Source organism: Antedon mediterranea, chromosome 8 (genome assembly GCF_964355755.1).
Source record: "Antedon mediterranea chromosome 8, ecAntMedi1.1, whole genome shotgun sequence".
Taxonomy (NCBI): Eukaryota; Metazoa; Echinodermata; class Crinoidea; order Comatulida; family Antedonidae; genus Antedon; species Antedon mediterranea.
Genome location: NC_092677.1, coordinates 10,489,923 through 10,511,876, shown reverse-complemented (window position 1 = coordinate 10,511,876; position 21,954 = coordinate 10,489,923). Strand labels below are relative to the sequence as shown.

At 33.1% G+C, this 21,954-nt stretch overlaps 3 protein-coding genes across 3 annotated transcripts; 2 read left to right on the top strand and 1 right to left on the bottom strand.

The window, feature by feature from the left end:
* Positions 1-206: 206 nt before the first annotated feature.
* Positions 207-6,445, bottom strand: LOC140056117 (homocysteine-responsive endoplasmic reticulum-resident ubiquitin-like domain member 2 protein). Its single transcript, XM_072101374.1, has 7 exons — positions 5,762-6,445; positions 5,133-5,210; positions 3,995-4,209; positions 3,263-3,376; positions 2,440-2,760; positions 2,108-2,267; positions 207-1,780 (listed from the first exon to the last, which is right to left on the bottom strand). Exons 1-7 carry the CDS (start codon positions 5,900-5,902, stop codon positions 1,622-1,624), a joined length of 1,188 nt encoding a protein of 395 aa, XP_071957475.1. The 5' UTR covers positions 5,903-6,445; the 3' UTR covers positions 207-1,621.
* Positions 6,446-9,528: 3,083 nt separating this feature from the next.
* LOC140057603 (neural cell adhesion molecule 2-like) lies at positions 9,529-10,674 on the top strand. The gene has a single exon (XM_072103319.1). It carries the CDS (start codon positions 9,529-9,531, stop codon positions 10,672-10,674), a length of 1,146 nt encoding a protein of 381 aa, XP_071959420.1.
* A 7,900-nt stretch (positions 10,675-18,574) lies between these two features.
* Positions 18,575-21,751, top strand: LOC140056775 (uncharacterized). The gene is made up of 5 exons (XM_072102252.1): positions 18,575-18,767; positions 19,431-19,614; positions 19,926-20,134; positions 20,289-20,435; positions 20,728-21,751. The coding sequence occupies exons 1-5, from the start codon at positions 18,659-18,661 to the stop codon at positions 21,633-21,635; spliced, it is 1,557 nt and encodes a 518-aa protein (XP_071958353.1). The 5' UTR covers positions 18,575-18,658; the 3' UTR covers positions 21,636-21,751.
* Positions 21,752-21,954: the final 203 nt, after the last annotated feature.

Below are 21,954 nucleotides of genomic sequence, written 5' to 3'. Positions count from 1 at the left end.
TGTCAACAGTGAAATCCTACTGTGATGAAGTGATCCCTAGATTATTTCTAACAATAAAATAGCAGAATGAAATTTATGGGATGAGTGATACAGTATACAGTATTATGTATCAATTGACAAATAACAAATTCTTCAACACATTATATCATTTGAAAAAATAAAAGTTAGAAAAAAATAGTACTTTAATGAAGACAATCATAAACTTTATTTTAAATAATGTTGTTTTATTGGTGTACATACTATGTAAAATGGTTTAAATTTCAGAGGGTACATGGCGATACCTCCTTATGTTGTACATAATATGACAGCTGCAAAACGTAAGCGACCGGGGAGGGAGGTCATCGACAAAAAGAAATTCAGATAATATAATATGGGGAAGGGGATGTGCAGAAATATGTCAACCCCACATCTGGATCCAACATTGTATATTTATCAAATGATACTAGGTTAATATAAATGTTTTGAACCCCTTATACCTTCCTAAACACCCAAACAATTACAGTATTAAATAATTTAAATCTGTACAATATTAATCATTTTAATAATTATCAAACAAGAAATAAAAATACACAAAATATATTATATATCATATTGGAACTATACAGTTTATGATACAAAAACATGATTTTGATACCTTGAACAGGTAACTTCATAAAATACATTTAAATGCTGTACATACTCTGCCTATTGTTAACTCACATCTTCTTTTCACTATACTTATGAATACAAATATGTATATTGGTGTGGTGTTTAAAAAAATAGTATCGTAACTCATTTTTTGAGACACAAACATGTTTCTGTGGCAATATACATCCCATCCCTATTTAGGGGACACCCATATTAAGGGGACACTTTGGGTCCTAAAAGTTTCCACTTAATAGGGATTCTACTGTATATTTAATGCAATATCTCATTTTCGGATTTTGTGTTTTTTTTCTACAACCACAGTAGAAAATACAAAAATTTAAACCAGAATTGAAACTTAATGCTGACACTAAGATAAATGCTATATACATTTATATGTAAGTTGCACATAATAACTACAGTAATAGGCCTATCCCAACTGGTCTGTTTTAAGAAGATTTAGTTCTTCAGACTCCTCACTTTATATGAGCAATGAGAGTAAATCCTTTACGATTAGTTTTGAGAAGCCCGTAAGTGACCAGTCAAATACACCTACTTATATCGAGTAATTCATAAAAACTACCATTTGTTAAAATAAAACTTTAAATTGTACCTTAATATAACAAAAACTACTATGGAGTAAATATGAAATTAAATAAGATAAAAACATTAAAATATTTGTTTTTAATATATTAATAACTTTGTTGTTATAATTCTGACTACTTTCAAAATATTCTATCTTCTACTTGAACTTGAAGCGAAATAAATTTTAAATATTCCAATCACCTTGTTAAAATAAGTATGAATTTAAAATGATGTAATACAGCCCTATTTTCTGTACATAAATAAAGTCAAACAGCTTCCACTTTCTGGAATGTTATGAAAAAACAAGCAATATTTTTGTTTCTTCTTACAGATGATAACACACTCTTTTAAATTCATAAACTAAAACAGAAAAAACTTTCTTCCAAAGTTTTTAATCAATATTATTCCTCGATTAATTTAAATTTGCTGGGGGTGGCTCGTGGGGAATTAATGATGTAAAGAAACTACTGAAGAATATCCATGCAGTTGCAAATACTCCGGGTTGCGGAGGTGAGGGCGGTGTTTCAATTGCATTTGAATCTGTCTGCGATTCGTTTTCAGGTTGCTCAGTCTGTAAATAAAATGATAGCAATAATTAGTTCTTTGTTTGTGAAAAAAGTAAAAACATGCACAACAATTATTATATTAATTTTAAATATATGTTTGGGCTCATGCCTATTACTTGCTCCTGGCAAGATGAAATGTAAAACGTACTTTTAAACAATTTTGCCAAATAAAAATTATTGATATTATATTCAGGACCTAAGTGTTCCGTCAACAGTGGTTGGCTGTAGTGTTATATATTTATATTTGTTTATTTTGAACACAGAAAAATGTCCCTGTAAAGCTGTTGATTTGTGAAAGAGAAAGTAAGTTATAAATTCAACACTGGTAGTACCTGCTGATTGGTATGTTCTTCATTTTCATGTTGATCACCATCTGTTTGTTCTGTAGGTATTTCCTCTTCTTGTGGTGGTGGTGCAGCTGCCGCCGCTGCTGCTGCTGCAGCCTCACCAGCTGCCACTTGTCTTCGAAGTGTCTGCTGTCTTTGACGATAACTGAACAATAAACCAGAAAAGGGGTAAGCAATTATTTTCCTTAGTTGAAAAAGTTTTTATGGAGTTTGGCAATTTTTGTCCAAGACTATAATTAATTAAATTAGCTATATAGTAATCAAGGTTACAGAATTGGTTTTTAACTGCTGAAATTAAAATTAAAAAAAACACTTACAAATAAAAGAATGATATAAATCCAATTACAATCATGAATCTATTCATTGACGAATAGAAATAAACAATCGATATAAGTACAGTCGCGCGGAAAAACATGTAACTCCAGTCGAGCCAATCACGGTTCATCTGATCGTCGTCATCATCATCAATAGCAGGTCCAACACCGGCGTTCATTCGTACGTTGTTTTGAGCTGGTGGAGCGTTGTTTGCGATATTTACATTTGGTACTACAGGTTGAGCTGCTGCGAGGTTGACGACGGGGGCTGGGTTCACGTTAGCATTTAGTGCATTCGGCGTTGATGTCATCTGCTGATTTGAACTGTGAAAAGTATTTATTAAACCATAAAATAAAAAGTATACACAATAGGTTTTTTTTATTTAATAAATTAAATACAATAGTAATATATTTCAGCATATACTCTCGATTTTCAATTTGCTCAAAGTGGATAAAATAATCAGTGGTTTTTTTTTTGCAGTTTCCTTTTTAAAACCTTATTACTCACTTGTAAGGATAATTATATGGGCTATAGGATGAGTTTGCCCTGGGGGACGATGTCTTAATCCATCAGTCAGTCTTTTTTTTAAATAAATTAAATATAATAATATATTTCAGCATATATTCTCGATTTTTAATTTGCTCCAAGTGGATAGAATAATCAGTGGTTTTTTTTTGGCAATTTCCTTTTTATATTGCTAATCAAGTTAATCAACAATTGCATTCAATCAAGTTAAAGTAAATAGAGTTTACTGTTTGTATATTATTATACCAGTATGTTGTTTTGTTTAGTATAAACAATGATTAATTTGAACTTTGAACTTACTATTGAGCATACTGCGCCATTTGTTGGGCATAATATTGTTGCATCCAGTAGGCTTGGTAGTAAGTTGATGTTGGTATATTATTAGCACCATATTGCATCTGATATCCACCATAACTAAACGGTGTAAATAAGAAATAATTCTATAAAATCTAATAATACTCTTGAGCTACACTATCAAACTATATGGGCACGATGATGTTATATCACTACCATATTTGGGCATATCACTACCATATTTAGACACATCACACACCTATACCTATTGCTACTCAATTCATTGGTTTAGTGGTTTAAAGATTTAAATATACAATGATGTAATTTTGGTGGGGAGGTTGGCGGACACGCCACCAATGTTTGACTTGCACCCAGCCTAAAGCTTATTAATGACAGCCTAATTATAACCTACCCAATAAACCTCTGGGTACCGGTTTTATTTTTTTCCCACTCCTCCTTAACTTTTTTACAACATTTCTTTAGCTATATCCTTGAACATGCGGAACTAAAATAAGTCCAACTCTGCATCTTAAGGCCAACTCAGACAGCGTCATATGTCTTGATTTGTCAGTGCTGTCTGAGTTGAATTCCATCGGGCGTAGTTTTTATTTCATCACAAGTACTTTAAACATGTTTAATTTTCACCTGAAGAGACGACTCGTTGCACAACGCTGACAAGAATAACTTGAATTTAAGTAAACAATTCTGTTCAATCAAATCTAAAACCTTATTACTCACTTGTAAGGATAATTATATGGGCTATAGGATGAGTTTGCCGTGGGGGGACGATGTCTTAATCCATCAGTCTGTGAGCCACTGGCATCACCTACACTGCTACTTGGCACCGGTCTTGATTGTGGAAGTGTGGATGTAGCAGGCAGGGTAGGAATGCTTTTTACACTCTCTGCTGTCTTTAAACAAACTAAATGTACTGTATGCCGTTGGTCGTCTTGCTGAAAAAGCAATTGTTCATTTATATACAGAGTTAGGGATATACAAAGTTAGTTATATTACAAATAAGTCTGATTTAAAAGTAAACCTTACATTTACAACAATATTTTTGACAATGTGCTTTTCGTAAGCAAATAATAAAATGCCATTATAATACAATCTAGCCCGGAGCTATTAAGTCAAAATGACTGGACAAAATTTATTTATTTTTACTGAACATTTAGTATGGAATGGAAATATTAAACATTACATTTTCAAGACCACCATTATTTAGTATCTTGTATTAAAATAATTTTATATTTCAGGCACATTTAATCAAATATAAAAAGATAAGTTTGCTGACCACTGTAACTGATACAGCAATACTTTAGTTCTTATCCTATGTACCCGTACTAAACCACCATATGGCATAAGTACAAAAGAGGCACATTACAGGTATTATTAAAAGTGTGGCTTTGTCTATATTGTATTACAGTTACAACCGTATTGTACAGTACTTGAATAATGACACAAGTAGTAGGGTCAAAGGTCGATCATGTTTGTTGGACCGAGACTTTACTGTATTATGTCTTTTTTAGTATTTTAAAATTGTTTTATATTTGTAAATTGCTAGTGTAGTGTAATTGTTATACTTTTGGTATGTCTGTCCATAGGACATTTTGAGTTTGTTTGTAACTTGTATATGTACCACCAGTACAAACAAAAACATTGTGTAGTATCATTAATCTAAATGCCAACTTTATTTCAATGGCTACCAGATGTCTGAACCAGTACCATTTACAATATCTAATTCATGTTGTATCATTTCCATGCTGCAGAAAGTGTGGGTGATTTCCAAATTGGACCTTTATTTTGAAAAAAAAAAAATAGCATATTGTATTGAAGGATGACTTATGATATATTTGTTGTTACTTTTAACATTTACCTCTCGGAATACATCTTTTAAAACTGAATTGTCTGCTAGTAGTTTTCCAGAGTAAATAATTTTTTGGTTTTTCTCAGCCTGAAAACAAAAATCAGATCAATCCTAAATCTTTTTTTCCACAAGTGAATATACTGAAATACATTACTTACCCAAGTAAGTAGAGTAGTTTATTATCTTAGCAATGAACAATTTATTAATCATTTTGAATTAATTAGCAAAAACTTTCAGGCTCAATCAAGAATTATAGAGATTACTGTAAAACCAGAAACTGTCATGAAACTACATTGGCCATTTTCAAGACATAAAAACTTTCGCGAATTTGAAAATAAAGTACAAGTAAATTAAAATACTGTAACAATATCTTGTATGCGTGACCTTTGTGTTATAAAGACGTCTTACTCCATGTGCTAATACATAAGCTATTGTTATTGTGCAGTAGTAGGCCTACAGTACATTCTGAAATGATTCACGGCATGAAACTTTCGCGAGTTTCAATCACTCACAAAATTTGCGATTTAAGTTAAATGCGTGCGTGCGTGGTTTTACAGATAATTCATTTTGGTTGCTTTTTTAATGAATTGGCATTAGCCTATAACATTATTGATATCAATTTTTTCGGTCCTACTTACCGGTTTTGTGGGATAAAATTTACAAATGTAAGATTTGATTTTCTTTACAGTCCATAATTCGTTACATTCTATAACAAAGTCATCTGAAGACTGGTCTGGAGTTCTGACTACCACAGTTAATTTAGCTTCTTCAGTCTCCATATTATTTTTGTCGTTGAGTTACTTCTTAAGAGGTAGTTTTTATAAGTTTACAGAGGATAGCCTAACTACCTGCAACTTCAACAGAATGAAAATAACTAGATGAGGATAGGCTAGGATACCCTATCTATTACAGCTGCATACAGGCGTGAATATCGTGTGGCGCGCCCAGCAGCCAGGCTGCTTTATTGAAGGCTTGCTAGGCTGCTGCTACGAACGTCGTGAGAGAGGCTCAACTACGATTTTTACGTACAAATAACTTTATTTTTGCCACATTAAATATAAAAGTGTATGTATAGAGATCAATGTAACACTACTGGCGAAAAATAGCACCAAAACTGCAAATGTTTATTGAGTTTTTACTTCCTTTTAGTCCCAAAACAAAACAAAAACACAACCATACCGCGACGTAATTCGACGAAACAACCCTGATGATGATGATGTCATATCGCTATTCATCACATGATCTTATTTAGCACACTCTTTGATATCCTATTGGCTACACTCTAGTCTGGTTCCCGGTCTCGAAACATTCCTTCATTTTTTGTTCGCTGTTGTTATAGGTGGCGTTTTCACGCTGCTGCTCTAGCCCGCTACGTCACACGAGATGACTCATTCATTAGATGAAATCAAGCAGCAGTATAGTACTACACTTTGACATTTTTGTTAAAATGGAAACTCGACTATAATTTATAGGTACCACCTGTTGAATAACAAAAACGGCTGGGAAAAGAGTCTAATGACAAATCCCAAAGCATTTCTGGTATTTATGAGTCCCATGATATTACTGTAATTCACTGTCAGATAATCATTGAATTATTATCAAAACAGTCCATTGAAGTTTTTGTTTGTAATAGGATACTTGAAGTATCTAGACATGATGAAGTGACCCCCAGACTTGACCTTAGCAATAACAATAAGCGAGCAGCGTTTTTTGTAAGAATATTTCTTACAAAAAACGCTCATAAACTCATAAACCGTACCAAGGCAATATATAAACTCTGACGTGTGAAACATTTTTAATTTTAAACCAAATTATTAATTTACGTATGAACAGATAAATGTGGTTCGATGAATTTTGTGAAAAGCATCACCAAAAAGATATGAAAACGAGTTATGAAAGGAAAGTACTGTCTACAGTGTTCAATATACTACAGTATATAAATCCACGATACCCAGATGTTCTAACATTTAAACACCGCTAGTATGCCCGTACATACGTACTAAAACACTCCTCTATAAATGAGTTTCCACGCTTATGGTCAAATATACCAAATTAAATTTAGGACTCTGTAGTTCTTGAAAATACTAATATATTTGCTATGAAATTGAAAGAACATTATAAATATTAAATTCCTTGTAATGATATCGACCGTAATCAATCAATTTGCCGTTGATTTTATGAAACGACCTGCTTATTCATTAAAAAAAAAAACGCGTTAGTTTAATATTAATAATCACTTTTATGTGAATATGGTATCTTTCAAGAAGTCAGTGCCAGTTTCAAATGTGTAGGCCTATTTCAAAAAAATATAAATCGAAATGATCGACAATGGTTTTTTATCTGCACGTATTGCCTTCTTCTGTTTGTACCGTAACCTTGGTAGGCCCTCATCTCCTTTGTAGTTGCTACAATGCACTCGCGACGGAGTTTCCCGGCGTGTGTTAAATTTACGGAAATTCAAATTGTAGGCCTATGCATTTTTCCATGGTATAACCATGGAGGAAATATACAGATTACGTGGAACTATATCAATTCACATTTTGTCATATTAATTTGCTGCCAAAAATAAAAATTGTACATGTAGGCCTTGTTCATTAAATCATCGGAAGTTTCTTAAGATTGAGCCCTCGTGACGAGTCAGGGGCGTATTTGGCACGCGTATACGACACGTGACGAACTAAATATAGGAAGGGACAAACCTTGGCAGGAAATTAATTATTGCAATGTGGTTATGGAATTCGATAAGCTTTAATAATTGGACAAAGTCAATTAGTAATGTCACAATATGTATTAGTCATTATATTATAAGAAAAACTTTCCAAAAATAAAGAATTTCAAGACTTTGTTTCGAATGTACTATCTTATAAATAAGTTTCTCAGAGATTCACAATCTCACTCGCCATTTTTGTCAGAAATAGTCTCGTAATTTGTTATCACTGTATTTTGTATAGCATCGGCCTATTATTATTATTATTATTATTATTATTATTATTATTATTATTATAAAACAAATGTGTAATCAATCAATGTAGGCCTACTGTGATTTTATGACATACTTTCTCTCCTCTTGAATTAATTTTTCCATCATTCAGACATTACACTTTCCACAATTTGTTTCTATACTTTTTGTGTGGGCTTGGTGGTTTGTAATTTTGCTAAAGATACGTTTTCCTTTTGAATCTTTTTTATTTGGTTTATCGACCCGTTATTTTTTTGTCTTCTTGATGGTCTTTTTACTTTCTTTTTATTTGTTTGTTTAGGCCTCATTGGTAGTCTAATTATGTGTCAATACCATTTTAATCTTCTTCGTTTAATTATGATATAATTAACGACGTAGGCTGATCACTTAGGCCTATTCATTTTAATAAATAAAAAGAGGTTAGTTTAATAAATCCTTTCATAATGGGAATTGTAGCTACTAGCTTAGGCCTATAGCATCTTTATCAAATTTGGCACTGATAGTAACAATTCATTTTCTCTCTCGTCAGCTTACTTTCACTTTACCTAAATCAGGTCAAAAAATAAAGTAATATTTTCCGTTCCTGACTCATCCTTTTCAAAAAAAAACTTTTACGTTTTATCACTTATTTAGCTATTTTTTTTACCTGTCTATGGTTGATATTATGTTTTTTGTAATATATATCTATTTTGAAATAAAATAATTCAGCAAAAAATCGATTTGATCCAGAGTAGGAGCTAAAATTAATATCTTCAGAATTAGGCTATTAATAATTATTGTAGCAAACATAAGCGATATTTAGTAGGTATATCGGTCGGCATTTTAAAAATCATTACCTTTGGTTTAGGTATAGGCATTACTATTTACCCTTCGATTTATTTTCTTCCGTGATAATATAACTTTATAGTACCATTTTAAAGTTAAGTTTTAAAAGCCAATTTACAAAGACGAGCGGTAATTTTCAACTCCCTGGTTATTCCATTTACGCACAACGCGGAGCGGACGGGCAGTTTCCGCTCAGGATAGATGTAACAGATTCTGTGATTTTCCGCTTACCGTTACCGCTCGTCTGTGAAAATTGGCCTTTAGACTACACTTTACAGTTTCCTGAACCCCCAACTGTCTAAATTGATTATTATGCTTATTACAGTACAACTGTTTTGCTAATTAATTGTTAATTATACAACGCAAATTGAGCAGCAAGGTTCCTATTTACATAAAAACAAAAAACAGTAACATTTCAGGGGGAAAATCACACTTTCCATATCATAATTATTTATCAGAAGACATTAAGTGAGTATTTTTCATTGCAATTCATTGGCTGCATCTGATTGGTTAACTTAAATCGGAAATTATGAGAGAAGGCCTATGAAAATCAGATATATTCGTTTTGTGCTTCAGTGTGAAAACGTTGATTTTAGGAGCACACTGACAAAGTACATCATCATGAAGGCTTTAATATCATGCATTCTATTTTTCATTTACTCAACAAGTTTTACATCTGCAGTGCAGTTGATACAAGGTCCAATAAGTCAGAAAGTAAGAAGAGGAAATACGGCCACGTTGGAATGCAGTGTGACATCAATACAAACTGGAGAGTCCGTTGTTTGGAAACATGTAGAGCACCTTGGTGAAAAGTATGTCAGTGTAAATCACCTTCTGTATGTCACCGATCCAGAGCTGCGCCGAAGATACAAAGTCACTTGGAACAATAAGAAGCGTGATTTCCATCTACAGATTACTGATGCTCAAGATATTGACGGTGGTCTTTATGAATGTGGGTATATCGATTCACGTCAAACCTTCATGAAATTGGCACAAGCTACTCTGACACTTGAAGTGCCGATGGAAGGTGCACCTACTTGCGATGTCTCTCCAACTAAACCAAAAATTGGGGATACAATTACTCTAACGTGCTCAGCAGCAACAGCATCAGGACTGATGCCTACTCCTACATTGTTATGGGACATTAACGGTCGGGAAGTCTTAAACCAAGCGGGTACAACAACCTTAGCTTACTATCAGATATTACAACGCGCAGACGAAGGTGCCATATTTCGTTGCAAAGCCATCTCAAATGCGTTTGCTCACGAACCATTCTGTACTATCATACCTCTTCCACGATCTCCAGTAGCTACAGTCAGAGCTGACAAGGCATTTTATAAAGTAGGTGATAATGCTACGTTTGTCTGTAGTGAGATATCGGGAGAAAATGTCAAATACTCTTGGAGCAAAGTTGATGTTGATATAATGATGACCGGAAGGTTTGAACTGAAAGCAAACAATCGTGTACTAACTATAACCAATTTAAAACAGAGCGACAACAATTCAGTGATCGAATGTGAAGTTGAAACACCAGATGGAAGGTTGAGTAAAGGAGCGGCAATGTCGATCAAAATTGGAACGGATACAGCGACGACATCATGGACGGCTGCGCCAACAATGCAATCACCTTTGGTTGATAAAAGCACTCTTCATCCGGTAGTTATCGTCGTGTTTGTCTTATTAGTTGTTGCCATAGTGGTTATCTTAGCGTTAGTGCTTATCAGATATTCCAGGAAAAAAGCAAGACGATCACATTCTAAAATATAAGAGATTGATACGAGCAATAATGCACATTAATGTTTTTGAGGGAATATTGTCGTCATATATCTCAAAGCTTTAAAAAAACAAAATACATAATGTTTCCGATGATGATTGCAGCAGGGTCTAAATGTTCGTTTACATGCGTTCACATTTCATGGAACGAACTGACCAGTTCTCTAACATTATACACTTTCTGATTTGCTGTGTCTGTGGACATAACTTTTTCGTTTTCTAGGCCTACTTAGTTTTATATAATGTTGTTTTACAAATTAAGGTATTTACATTTTATCGATTTAAAGTTGATGTTTATTACTTTCAACAAATATGTATGTCACTATTAAAGTTTGGATAATTTCACATAATTATTACAAAAATTACCTGTATTAATTAATGTTTTACCTTAGTTGACCTGAGTATTAAATACTTTGTTCTATACAAGCTGAATGCATTTCATAAAACAGTTTTGATGTAACTAAAATAGTCTAAAACTATGTCTAAACTGTCAATGTGATTACGCCATCGTGCCCATATATGGGCACATCACATTTCTTTGTCACATATAATTTGATAATGTAGACAGAGCTTAACACACGTGATTATATAACATGTGATGTTTTTAGTCTATTAACGTCATCTTGTGCTTTGGGATTGGTCGAAACTTCTCTATTGTATCAATAGACATTTTGAGGGTTTTGGTTACAAAGGGTGCGTTAATTCGGATCCTCAAAAATCTTTTATATAATTTTGTAAACCCGATTACTAGTTTTGTTAAATTGCAAGTGTATACAAATAAAATAAATATGAATCCTTGTACGTTTATTTAAAATCAAAACAAAACTTAGCAATAGGAATTCCGCGAACAAAATGTGTCTGTTTAGCATGCTTCGCCGTGGACCAGCGAAACGTTCAACATATGAATCACATTATTTGTAAAAAAATAGATCAACAATCATTAATGTACAATATTGGTATAGGATATCTCTGAATAATTAGGAACATGTCTTGGGCAGCTGCAGAAAATCCAAAGTCGTTTTTCATTTTTTTCAGCAACGGAAGTTCCAAGCTGAGTCAGTTTCCTAACTTGAAACCTGGCAAAGTAACAACAGACTAAATAGTGACTAATGAAGAGGATGAATTAACATTGAACATGTATTGTATCAGTTGAAAAAATACAGAATAATACATGTCTTTTTGTAAATCAGTCCTGTAATATAAATTGTTATATTTTCGGTTCGAACACCATGCAGTAAATTGTTCGTTTTGTTTAATGTGTACCTACTTTTATTTGTAGTATAGTATTTTAGATATGATAATTGCACTTATGTTACATGCAAATAAACATTTATTATATATAAATTGTGTGTTAAGTATTTAGATTTATGTAGGCCTAACCTGAGTACTCTTATTGTAAAATTTCCTTTTTGTTTAAACAGATCATCAGATGATCTTATTTTTACTGTATTTACTAAACGGAAAGGGGTACTATTTTAGGAACAATGTCAAATGTGACGTGTAATTGCTGCAATCACAACCTTAATTAGGGCCTATATATTACTAATACCTTTTTCTGAGAATTTATACTCCTTCCTGTAAAAAAAGAGATTTTTTCAAGTGGCGCCAAGCTTGTACAATGGTCAAATTGTCTCACATAATACGGATTCATCTTTGTTGTATAAACCATTAATTGAAAACGATCAGAACCTTATTATACACTATGATCTGTTTATCTACACTGCAAGTATATAATTTTGACACTACATAGAGACTATAGGATTTAAGATTTATTAAAGAAAATCTTGAAAGTTAATTGCTGTGCGATCATCCTCCGCGGCACCAAGCAGAGAAAATACAGACCCGCGCTTGAACAAATAGGCCTACATCTTTAAAAAGACGAGATTAGCGTGGCTTCAAACAATACAATACAATACTCAATTAAGATAGACACCATCTTCTTTTTAAATAGATTATAATAGAAGAGCAATTTAAACTGGTGCCAAAGGTAATTTACTCGATTGCTTATAATTATACAGAATGGTGTCGGTTTATTTTGCATTTATCACTGCGGTTTGTTCGAAGTTTACAGTTAGTTTAGGCCTTCTCGTTGTGGCATTCAGTAATCAAATTGTACTAAAGAAATCGGTAAAAACCGTGTTAGAGGCGCTTAGTTTTCAAGTAAAACAAACTGAATATACAACTTACACACTGATTCAACCTACTGCAACAATGTTGAATAAAGTAAAGACGGGTAAGAATTTTCTGTTAATTATATAAATATGATTATTGTAAAATCTAAAAGGCATTCATGCAATGTAAAAGCTGAAGTCGTTTTATGTACTGTGTGTTTTACAATTTGATCGAAGAAAGTTTAAATATATTAGGGCTATATCATAATCATTTTCTGTAACTTGAGACATTATTACATCTTCTTTTTCAAGTTAACCATATTTTGTTGAACAGTTACAAGACAGGCTAAATGTCCGATTTTGATTCTGAGTTGTTATTATATGAAACACTGTTAGGCCTATAACACCGGAATTGTTTTCTTTGTGAGAAAGTGGTAAACCTCATCAGAAAGGCGTATTATCCTCATCAATAGCTACTTCTTCAAATAGCCTAGTGACTTAGGACTATTCATTATGATGTAGTGAAGAGCTTAAGTAGCAATGGGTAGAATTAGCCTGGTTTTGTTTATTAAACTCTTTGAATTAATATAAGGAGACTTAATGAACTATGTTACTGGAGTACTTAGTAACCGATGAGACTTCGCAATTGTTAATCGCTTGTAACCGTTATTCATAGGCTTATAAATTAACCATTCGAATAGGCCTATGGTATATCTTGAGAAAACCCCACCTGGAACCTGAAGATATAGACAGTGTACTGTACCGTACTACACAACAAAATAACATTATGAATTAGGCCTTTAACTTATGCCAAATTTAGCTTATACGCAAATGGGATGCGAGAGCCTGGGGTTTATGACACGTACTACGATAATGCGTTGTTAAGCTTAAACATTAATATATCAACACGAAATGTTACATTACACATTATAATGGCAAAACCGCCGCCATAAGCTTGCGAGGGGTGAGAGTTAGTGGGTATATCGTAGCCATACTTAATTTAAATTTATAGATAAATATAGGCCTAATGTCTCAAAAATGATAGGCTATGTCCTGTATAGGCCTAGGTATCGCTCATTAATACTTAATGGTGGTAGGTACCAAACTTACAATACTAAAAAAAAGCTCCAATCAATCGATACAATAAATGATTGTTAATGCGTATGTGTGTGTATTTTGAGCCGCCGTGACCAGCCTTGGGTTTAGCAACAATAATAATGAAGGCATGAGTCGAATAATAAATATAATCAATTATAAAGTTCTTATTCTCTAATTAGTATAAAAGAGATTTGTTATTCATCAAGGTGTATTAGCCAATAAAGTTAGCTAATTTTGGTAATGTTTGCTGTTAGAAATAACGGGCTTCATTTAATCTGTCAGTCTAAATACTTTTTCGTTTCAAAGGTTGACTTTCTATATGGGCATTACAAATATCGTTATTGTGATTTAGATACGTTTAAATACGTTTAATAAATATAGTATTACTGCTGTGTTTAAAGCACAATCTGCACATATGCTCTTTTACATGAAATTATCTCAAACTTTCTTGTTCAAATACAAAACAATTGTTAAGTTCAATATTTTCATTCCGGGCTTTTCTTTTATTTATATTGAAAGAAACAAAAGCTTTCTTTCGAACTCGAAACAATACAATTTTAAAAACAATTCGTTCAGAATTTTCCAGAACGTGCGCATTAACATGAGTCCATTAAATCATCTGGCTGTGTCATTATTAAGAAGTATGGTTAAATTAATGAATAATTAAAAGTAAATGAATAACCTTACATTTATTTTTAATTAACAATGAATAATCTAATTGGAATGGAATTTACAACAGTTTTTGAATATTTGAAATATCTTCCACGGACCATTGCTCTTTGAAAGAACAGATAATCTTGTCTAAATTAGAAGAATACGCTTCATATTGTTTAGTGAGCAACTTATAGGCGGTCGCTGATTAGGCGACATTATCTAGTTCTTATTCTTTCAGGAGTAACAATATCTATTGAAAACAAAGTTTAGTCAATTTAATCAATAAGACAGATAGCGGTGACTTTACATGACTTCCAAAGCCAAAGATACACTATAACAAGGTGTAATTTGGTTTAGACAAATATATGTATTTACGGTCTAGATTAGTGACTCTCAGAAGCAATTAAGACTTGTCCGCGAAGTCTTGTTATACTCTTGTTCAACAACCAGTTCGACAGTGATTTGAGCCCATATTTAAAAGTTTATTTTATATGAAATATGTTACAAGGTTTGCTAACAAGACCAGGTAAATATTGACTTTTAAATTAAAATGTCATATTTCGTATGATACTGGTTTACCAAGATGGGGAAAGGGGGTATGTTAGTTAAATAGTATCATTTTCTTTTAGGTCATGGCGGCATCAACCAGTTGGGTGGAGTTTTTGCAAATGGTCGTCCTCTACCACTCCACATACGCCATCGTATATTAGAATTGGCACATCTTGGATTTCGACCATGTGACATATCCCGTCAGCTGCTGGTTTCTCATGGATGTGTTAGTAAAATATTGAGTCGATTTGCAGAGACAGGTTCAATATTACCAGGAGCTATCGGAGGAAGTAAGCCCAGAGTGTCAACACCCTTTGTAATTTGTAAGATAATCGAATTCAAACAGGAAAACTCGTCTATGTTTGCCTGGGAGATCCGAGATCATTTGATGGCTAAGGGCATCTGCAGTAAAGACAATCTTCCAAGTATCAGCTCAATTAATAGAATTTTGCGAAATAGTTCTTCAAGTCTGGACAACTTTAGTAACATATCAGAAACAAATGGAAAACTTTTGAACATTAAAGAAGAAAATGAAGACTTGGAAAACAATGCTAGAATCGAGTGTTCTACTTCAAAAGGATCCACAGAGAAGCAATTTTCGAGCAAAAATTGCAAAATTTCTTTCTCAGTTGAAAATATTTTGGGAATTTCCAAAACTAAGAAACGGAAACATGAAACCAAAGCAGAAGCCATGAAACAAGAAGACATTGAAGTACAAATACAACAAAGTAAGTCAGTAACCATTAACATTTCCGTGAACTCGAATCTATCTTTAGCCACCATACACAAGCTAGATGGTCAATGCCAGGCTAGCGATCTGTAGGTTGTGGGTTCTAGCAAATTAACATTTTATAGTTTTATAATTCCAAAACATCAAACTCAAAAGGCATCAGATTATTTAATTTTTATATAATTTAATTTGATTTGTTTATTGCAAAATTCAATATCAAAGAATAATTGTTATTCAATATTTTTTTTAATTACTTTATATATTACTTGATTATAACTCTATAACATTTACAGAATAGAAACTATTCAATTTGACTGCCTTGTGTTTTTTTATTTAAAGTTTTTACTGCGCATGCCCCAAATGGCGGTCTCTGTAAAAACTCTTTTTACAATGTAAAACGTTGTTTAGGCTTAATTCGAAGCTTATTAACAAGATTGCCATAATAAGATCAGACTTAATTAAACCAGATGTACAAATTAATTGAGGTGTATTTTGCCAACGATAACTACAGTTCATAATACACCTGTACTAAGGGCGCCACTTCTTTTCAATCGTTTAGGCAGATTACTGGTGTATAGATTAGGCCTAATCCTTAATCATCAGTTGATTGGAATCTTTTGTCCCTACACTTTCATTCTAGTTAATCAAAACTTGTTAAACTACCTAATCAACAGACCACAATAATATATTTTTATTAGCAGTTTAAAAAAGTACAAAATATATTTTGTTGTATTATAGAATCAAACAATTATAAATGGTAATGTATTTATAGACAGATAAATGTTCAATATTCATAGAAATTGTCCAGTTTTGCACTACTTTTTAGATATAATTATTTACTTAGAATATTTAAATTTTTATTAACTGGATACGATGTTTTCTCACCCTTTCTCTACTAACATTGAACATAAATATGTTTTACAGATGTTAAAAAGATACGGATATCAGAACATATACTTCCCGATAAAGATGAAAGATATAAGATGTTAAAGGTAAGAACATTTCATGACTTAAGAACTGGACATGACTCACGTTTTCTGCAATACATTTGGGGAAAACTAATTTGTTGGCGTCCTTTTGTCAAACTATTATTAGCTAACTCTTTATATACAGTTAGGGCTATAGAACAATAAATGAATTGTGTGTTACAAAGTTTCTTCTTGCTTTCATCAGAAAAACTAATTTTCTTAATTATTAATTGGATTAGAACCAAAGTAGTCTCTTAAACTCTATAAGTGTCTTTCTTGATGAATTCTTTTATTTCCATTGTCTAATCTCTAATTTGTTTGGTGTAACAAAGAAGTCGGAATGTCTCAAAGACATTTCGATTAAAATGTTGTTCTGCTTTAGTAACCAACCAAACAAAGAATGGTATTGTCCCAGGGAAGAGTTAAATTACATTTCCCTGATTGTCCACAGCAGTGGGAATTTCTAGTTCGTGATTGGTTGAATGTGATACATAAGCAATGTTGATGATAGGTTTTCATTACAACAAAAACCGTATTAAGTTATAATGCTATTAATATTACTATATTATTCCGAAAAAAATAAAAATACTATACTGTTAGAGAAACATTTTAATGTATGGTAAATGCATTTTTCTTGTAGGACAACGAAGAACGAACGCTTTCCCCGATATCAAGTATATATTCTTCATCGTTTGGTGTACATCAACAAGACTCACCAATAAAGCAAGGCCCAGTAGCCAAAAGTAGGCCTATACCATCGATGTCATATGAGGTTACCGTCAATCAACGCACCAGCACTCAAGCGTCAATGCCATCTCTGGCACGACTTCAAAACGTCATCCATTACCCAGTGACACAACTGCAACAATTTCCTCAACATCCTGGACTTGCACATCACCATCACATCTATCAACAGCATTGTCTGCCTATGACGTTACGGCAAACAATCATTGAAAATCGGGCTGTCAGTAACATGGTACCTTCTTTCCCGCCCATTGGTGGGTTGTTGTTGTATCGTGGCACAATTCCTCGTATCGTATTATAGCCATTAACCACATAATCCTATTAAATATTGTGGTAGTCCGGTTTATATCAGTAGATATATTAAATTACATAACGCCAGGAGCAGACGCAAAATATACTTAAATTAATTTATTTTTATACAGTATTATATATTTAAATACAACCCCGTACCGTAGCTTGTTGCATTAAGTTATTTAACAATTTTTCTTTTATATTAATACTTTTAAATTTAAAAAAAATTATATAAGACTGATTATTGTATATATATATATGATATTGTGTATTAGATAAACATTTTTTATTTTTATACAAGCAACATATGCCTACACTGTATGTATATAAATACCAAATGTGTACGTTCACGTTTTATATCAAATAAATAAACTCATCACACGTTTTTTTTTTCTGTTATACTCATTGAAGTAATTACCATTTATATGAAATACTTAAGATATTCAATTTCGAGAATTAGAAAGAAGTGAAAACGGGTAAATGAAGCGGTCAACAATGTATCGTTGTGAAGGGGAGACAATTTTGGCTTACGTTAGCGTGTCGGGTCACATTATTTAAACAGCAGAAACTAATACAGACTACATAGTCTTTTCCTACGTTGTATTTATTTTCGAAAGCTCGTTGATAATGTTGCACAGGGCCATTTACTATGAAAAATCAGTCTAGCAGAACCGCAGAACTTCGTTATTTGTATAGCAGCACACGAACCACGGTTCACATTTTCGGACGCTACTTCAGGGCGTCCATGGTAACACGGTGAAGTTTCTAACTTCAGAGTAGTAATGGTAAATCATCAAACATGTCGGTGGCTCATTTAGATTCGCACCTGTAAGATGAGGATTTTATTTCCTGTCGTGTTACTAGGATGCCTGGTTAGGAAGAGTTCCGAGTGTAATCGTGCGACCACAAGTGACACAGGATCTAGGGATTCGCTTGATACAGGTTAGTATAAACAATATTGATTATTAGTTCATTAATTACAATAACTTTCAGTGCAGACCAACTCCGTGTAGTACGGATTAAAAAGCATAAGAACCATTGTTTATTCAATTATAATTGCAGATCAGACAACACAAGTTTTACATTTAAATAGGCCTATCGTCTTTAAAAAGAACGTGTGTACATTCCATAAGTAATTTAATGAAAACATGCAATTTTACAAAGAAACAAAGTTGTAATAATGTTTTCTTTAGTCCACGATGACATTCTAGGGTTAAACAAACATTTTATTGTCTCTTTATACATTTCCTATAGAAGTTCCTTATACTGTACAGTGTATTTCAAAAAGGCAATTCAATTAAATTAAATTTTCTGCAAATGCCATCAAGGCCTAATATCCGCTTAAACATACTACATCATACAAACATATACATATTTACATTTAAAATTGTTGTTATCATTACTATAGATTAGCTTAAACATTTAACAATTAAGAAAATACAAGATTTTGAGCTTATATCGTTACCGTGTCTTCTTTTGCTCTCATTTTCTTTTGGTAATTTTTTCCATCTTTTATTATTGTTTTTGATTTATTGAATTTGAAGAATAAATTATTAAAAATCATAGATAAACCATAATTAATTTAATTTATGATATTTTTTTCAGTAACGTTATTAAATTCTAACTGTGGTCAAACGATAGAAACCTACGGGTTCGTCATGTCATCTCATTCAACACAGGGTCGATATGACTATTTTAACCAAACAACTGATTGTTCCTACACGGTAACTGCAATGGGAGATTTTACCAAAGTTATGGTTGACTTTCGATGGTTTGACATCGGAGAAAGGTTAGTATACACCAGAGTTACCTAATACGTAATTATGTTACGTAATACATTCTCAGTGCAACAACTTAATAAAGATCAGTTTTCAATAATAGCTTTTTTGTGACATATTTTACATACCGAACGGGTTGTAAAATATTAATTAGCTCAACCTCACCTTAGACACTTAGGCCTAAATTTATATACACCGAAAATGGCCCTTTCACTCGCAGATGCAACTTCTGGATAGATGTAAAAGGCCTCGTGTACAGTAGACCTATATTTTTTTTTCTAAAGAAGTTATCAAAAAGCAGTAATTTCATAATTTGTTTCAGGTATGGAGATAATACTAATTGTTCTCATGCCTCGTTACGGTTATATGACGGTTCATCATCCACTTCAGCTGTGCTTCTTCAGAACCCGTGTGGTACCGTTAGACCGAGCGTTGTAGAGTCGACGGGAACCAGTATGACGATTCGTGTGACTTCTAATGGAGACTGGAGCGTTATTGATTTTAGGGCAGTTTTCACAGCATTTAATTCTGGTAAGTTTTGTATTTGATTGGTTATTACACACTTCTATTTATATTCTACATATTATATATATATATATATCATCTTCAAAACTAATCTTCCTTATCATGTCAAAGTTCAAAGTTCGATCTTGTTTTCTAAAATTGTCCATGTGTTTCTTTGCAGAATCAGACTGTCAGTCATCTGATTTTCAGTGTAGCACAACCAAACGTTGCATATCATCAGAAGTCGTCTGTGACAGGCAGAACATCTCCAACTGTGGAGCAGAAGATTATAGCGATCAATCTGATGGTTCTCCCTCATTTTGTCCAAGTAAGTCGCTTTAAAAAATTGTATTCAACAAGGATTCCTATAAACGTGTATACATCATGCCTACGGGAACCATACCAATATTTGTGTGGTTTCCATAGTTTTTTACGTAGGCCTACTTTATTATATATTATGTATAATAATATTCGACATGTTATTGGTCTTTTACTCTGTTGGTGTAAAATAAAGAAGTTTACAAAAAATGTAATACTAGAAAATGCTAGAGGTGCCATTATTGTGCACAATAATACTCTTCTTTAATTATCGCTTTCAACAATTATGATTTGTATTTCAGTAAACGAACCAGCCGATTTAATGCCACTATGGATCAGTCTAGCAGTAATCGGTGTACTATCTCCTTTTGTACTGTACTGGTGTTGCTGGAGACCCGGTTATTTTGCCTGGATATGTGGATGTTGCCGCAGACGTCGCTTCTCCAAGAAGCCCTGCTCTTGCTGTACAAAACATAGCAAGTACTTCTGCAAATTCATCTGTTCTGGTGCGTTATGCGCGGGATGTGATTGTAGCGATGACCCTAAACAAGAAAATAGGGAAGACTCACAGACTCGACAGAGTCAAAATACCGTAAGGACCACAGAACGCGAGGCTACTGCTCTCAGAAATGTGTTTATTGTGGTGAGATCTGAGAATAATAGTCCTCGTGATAGGCCTAACAAACCAAATGGTTCTACCAAAGGTGTTTTTCTCGATGACACTGGTTCACCTATTGTGTTTAGCAATATCAATGAAGCGCGATCTGAAAATGATAGTTTATCAATAGAGAAAGAACCGGATTCAGGAAATAAAAGGGACAATTCTGCGCAAACTAAGGGTCAAAATAACAATGAACCCAATGGTAGACGTGAGCCTAGGCCTGGGCTAGGACGCAGAGGTAAAGTGTTATACGAACCAGAAAGTGGTACCAACAGCCCACGGTCTCATAGGCGTCCGCCTTATAGAATATCACCAATGCCACCGCCTCCAGATGAATATTCAGACACGAATTCACCAGATGGAAGCTTTCCTTCGTCACAGAGTCTACCTTCAGCATTGATGTTAACAAGTACTGATTCTACACCGGTTACGGCACGGCGGAATCTGCCTCCTCCAAGAAAAGGTGTATTTCTATCTTCTGAACCATATTTAGGAGCAGACGATGATATTGATAATGGAGCTGGCGCACATGTTCGAGAAGGTCGATGACGAATGTAAAAACAATAATGAATTTTTACAGAAGTATTTATTTAATTACATAATAGCAATATACAACATTTAGTAGTCGGTATTAATTTTGAATAGGCTACACATCTGTATTATAACAAGAGTTTATAAATTTCACTTTTTCCAAACTTTTATGTAGTAAAATTGTTTTATAATAAATCTAAATGTATGTAAAATAATTATCAGTTTCTGATTTTCAATTCCCGTTTGTGATTGTATTAGACTGGTAAAAACATCGTATTTTATTTGCTACTTTTCTAACTCAATCGGACCACGGAGGAACATGTATATTTCCTCCATG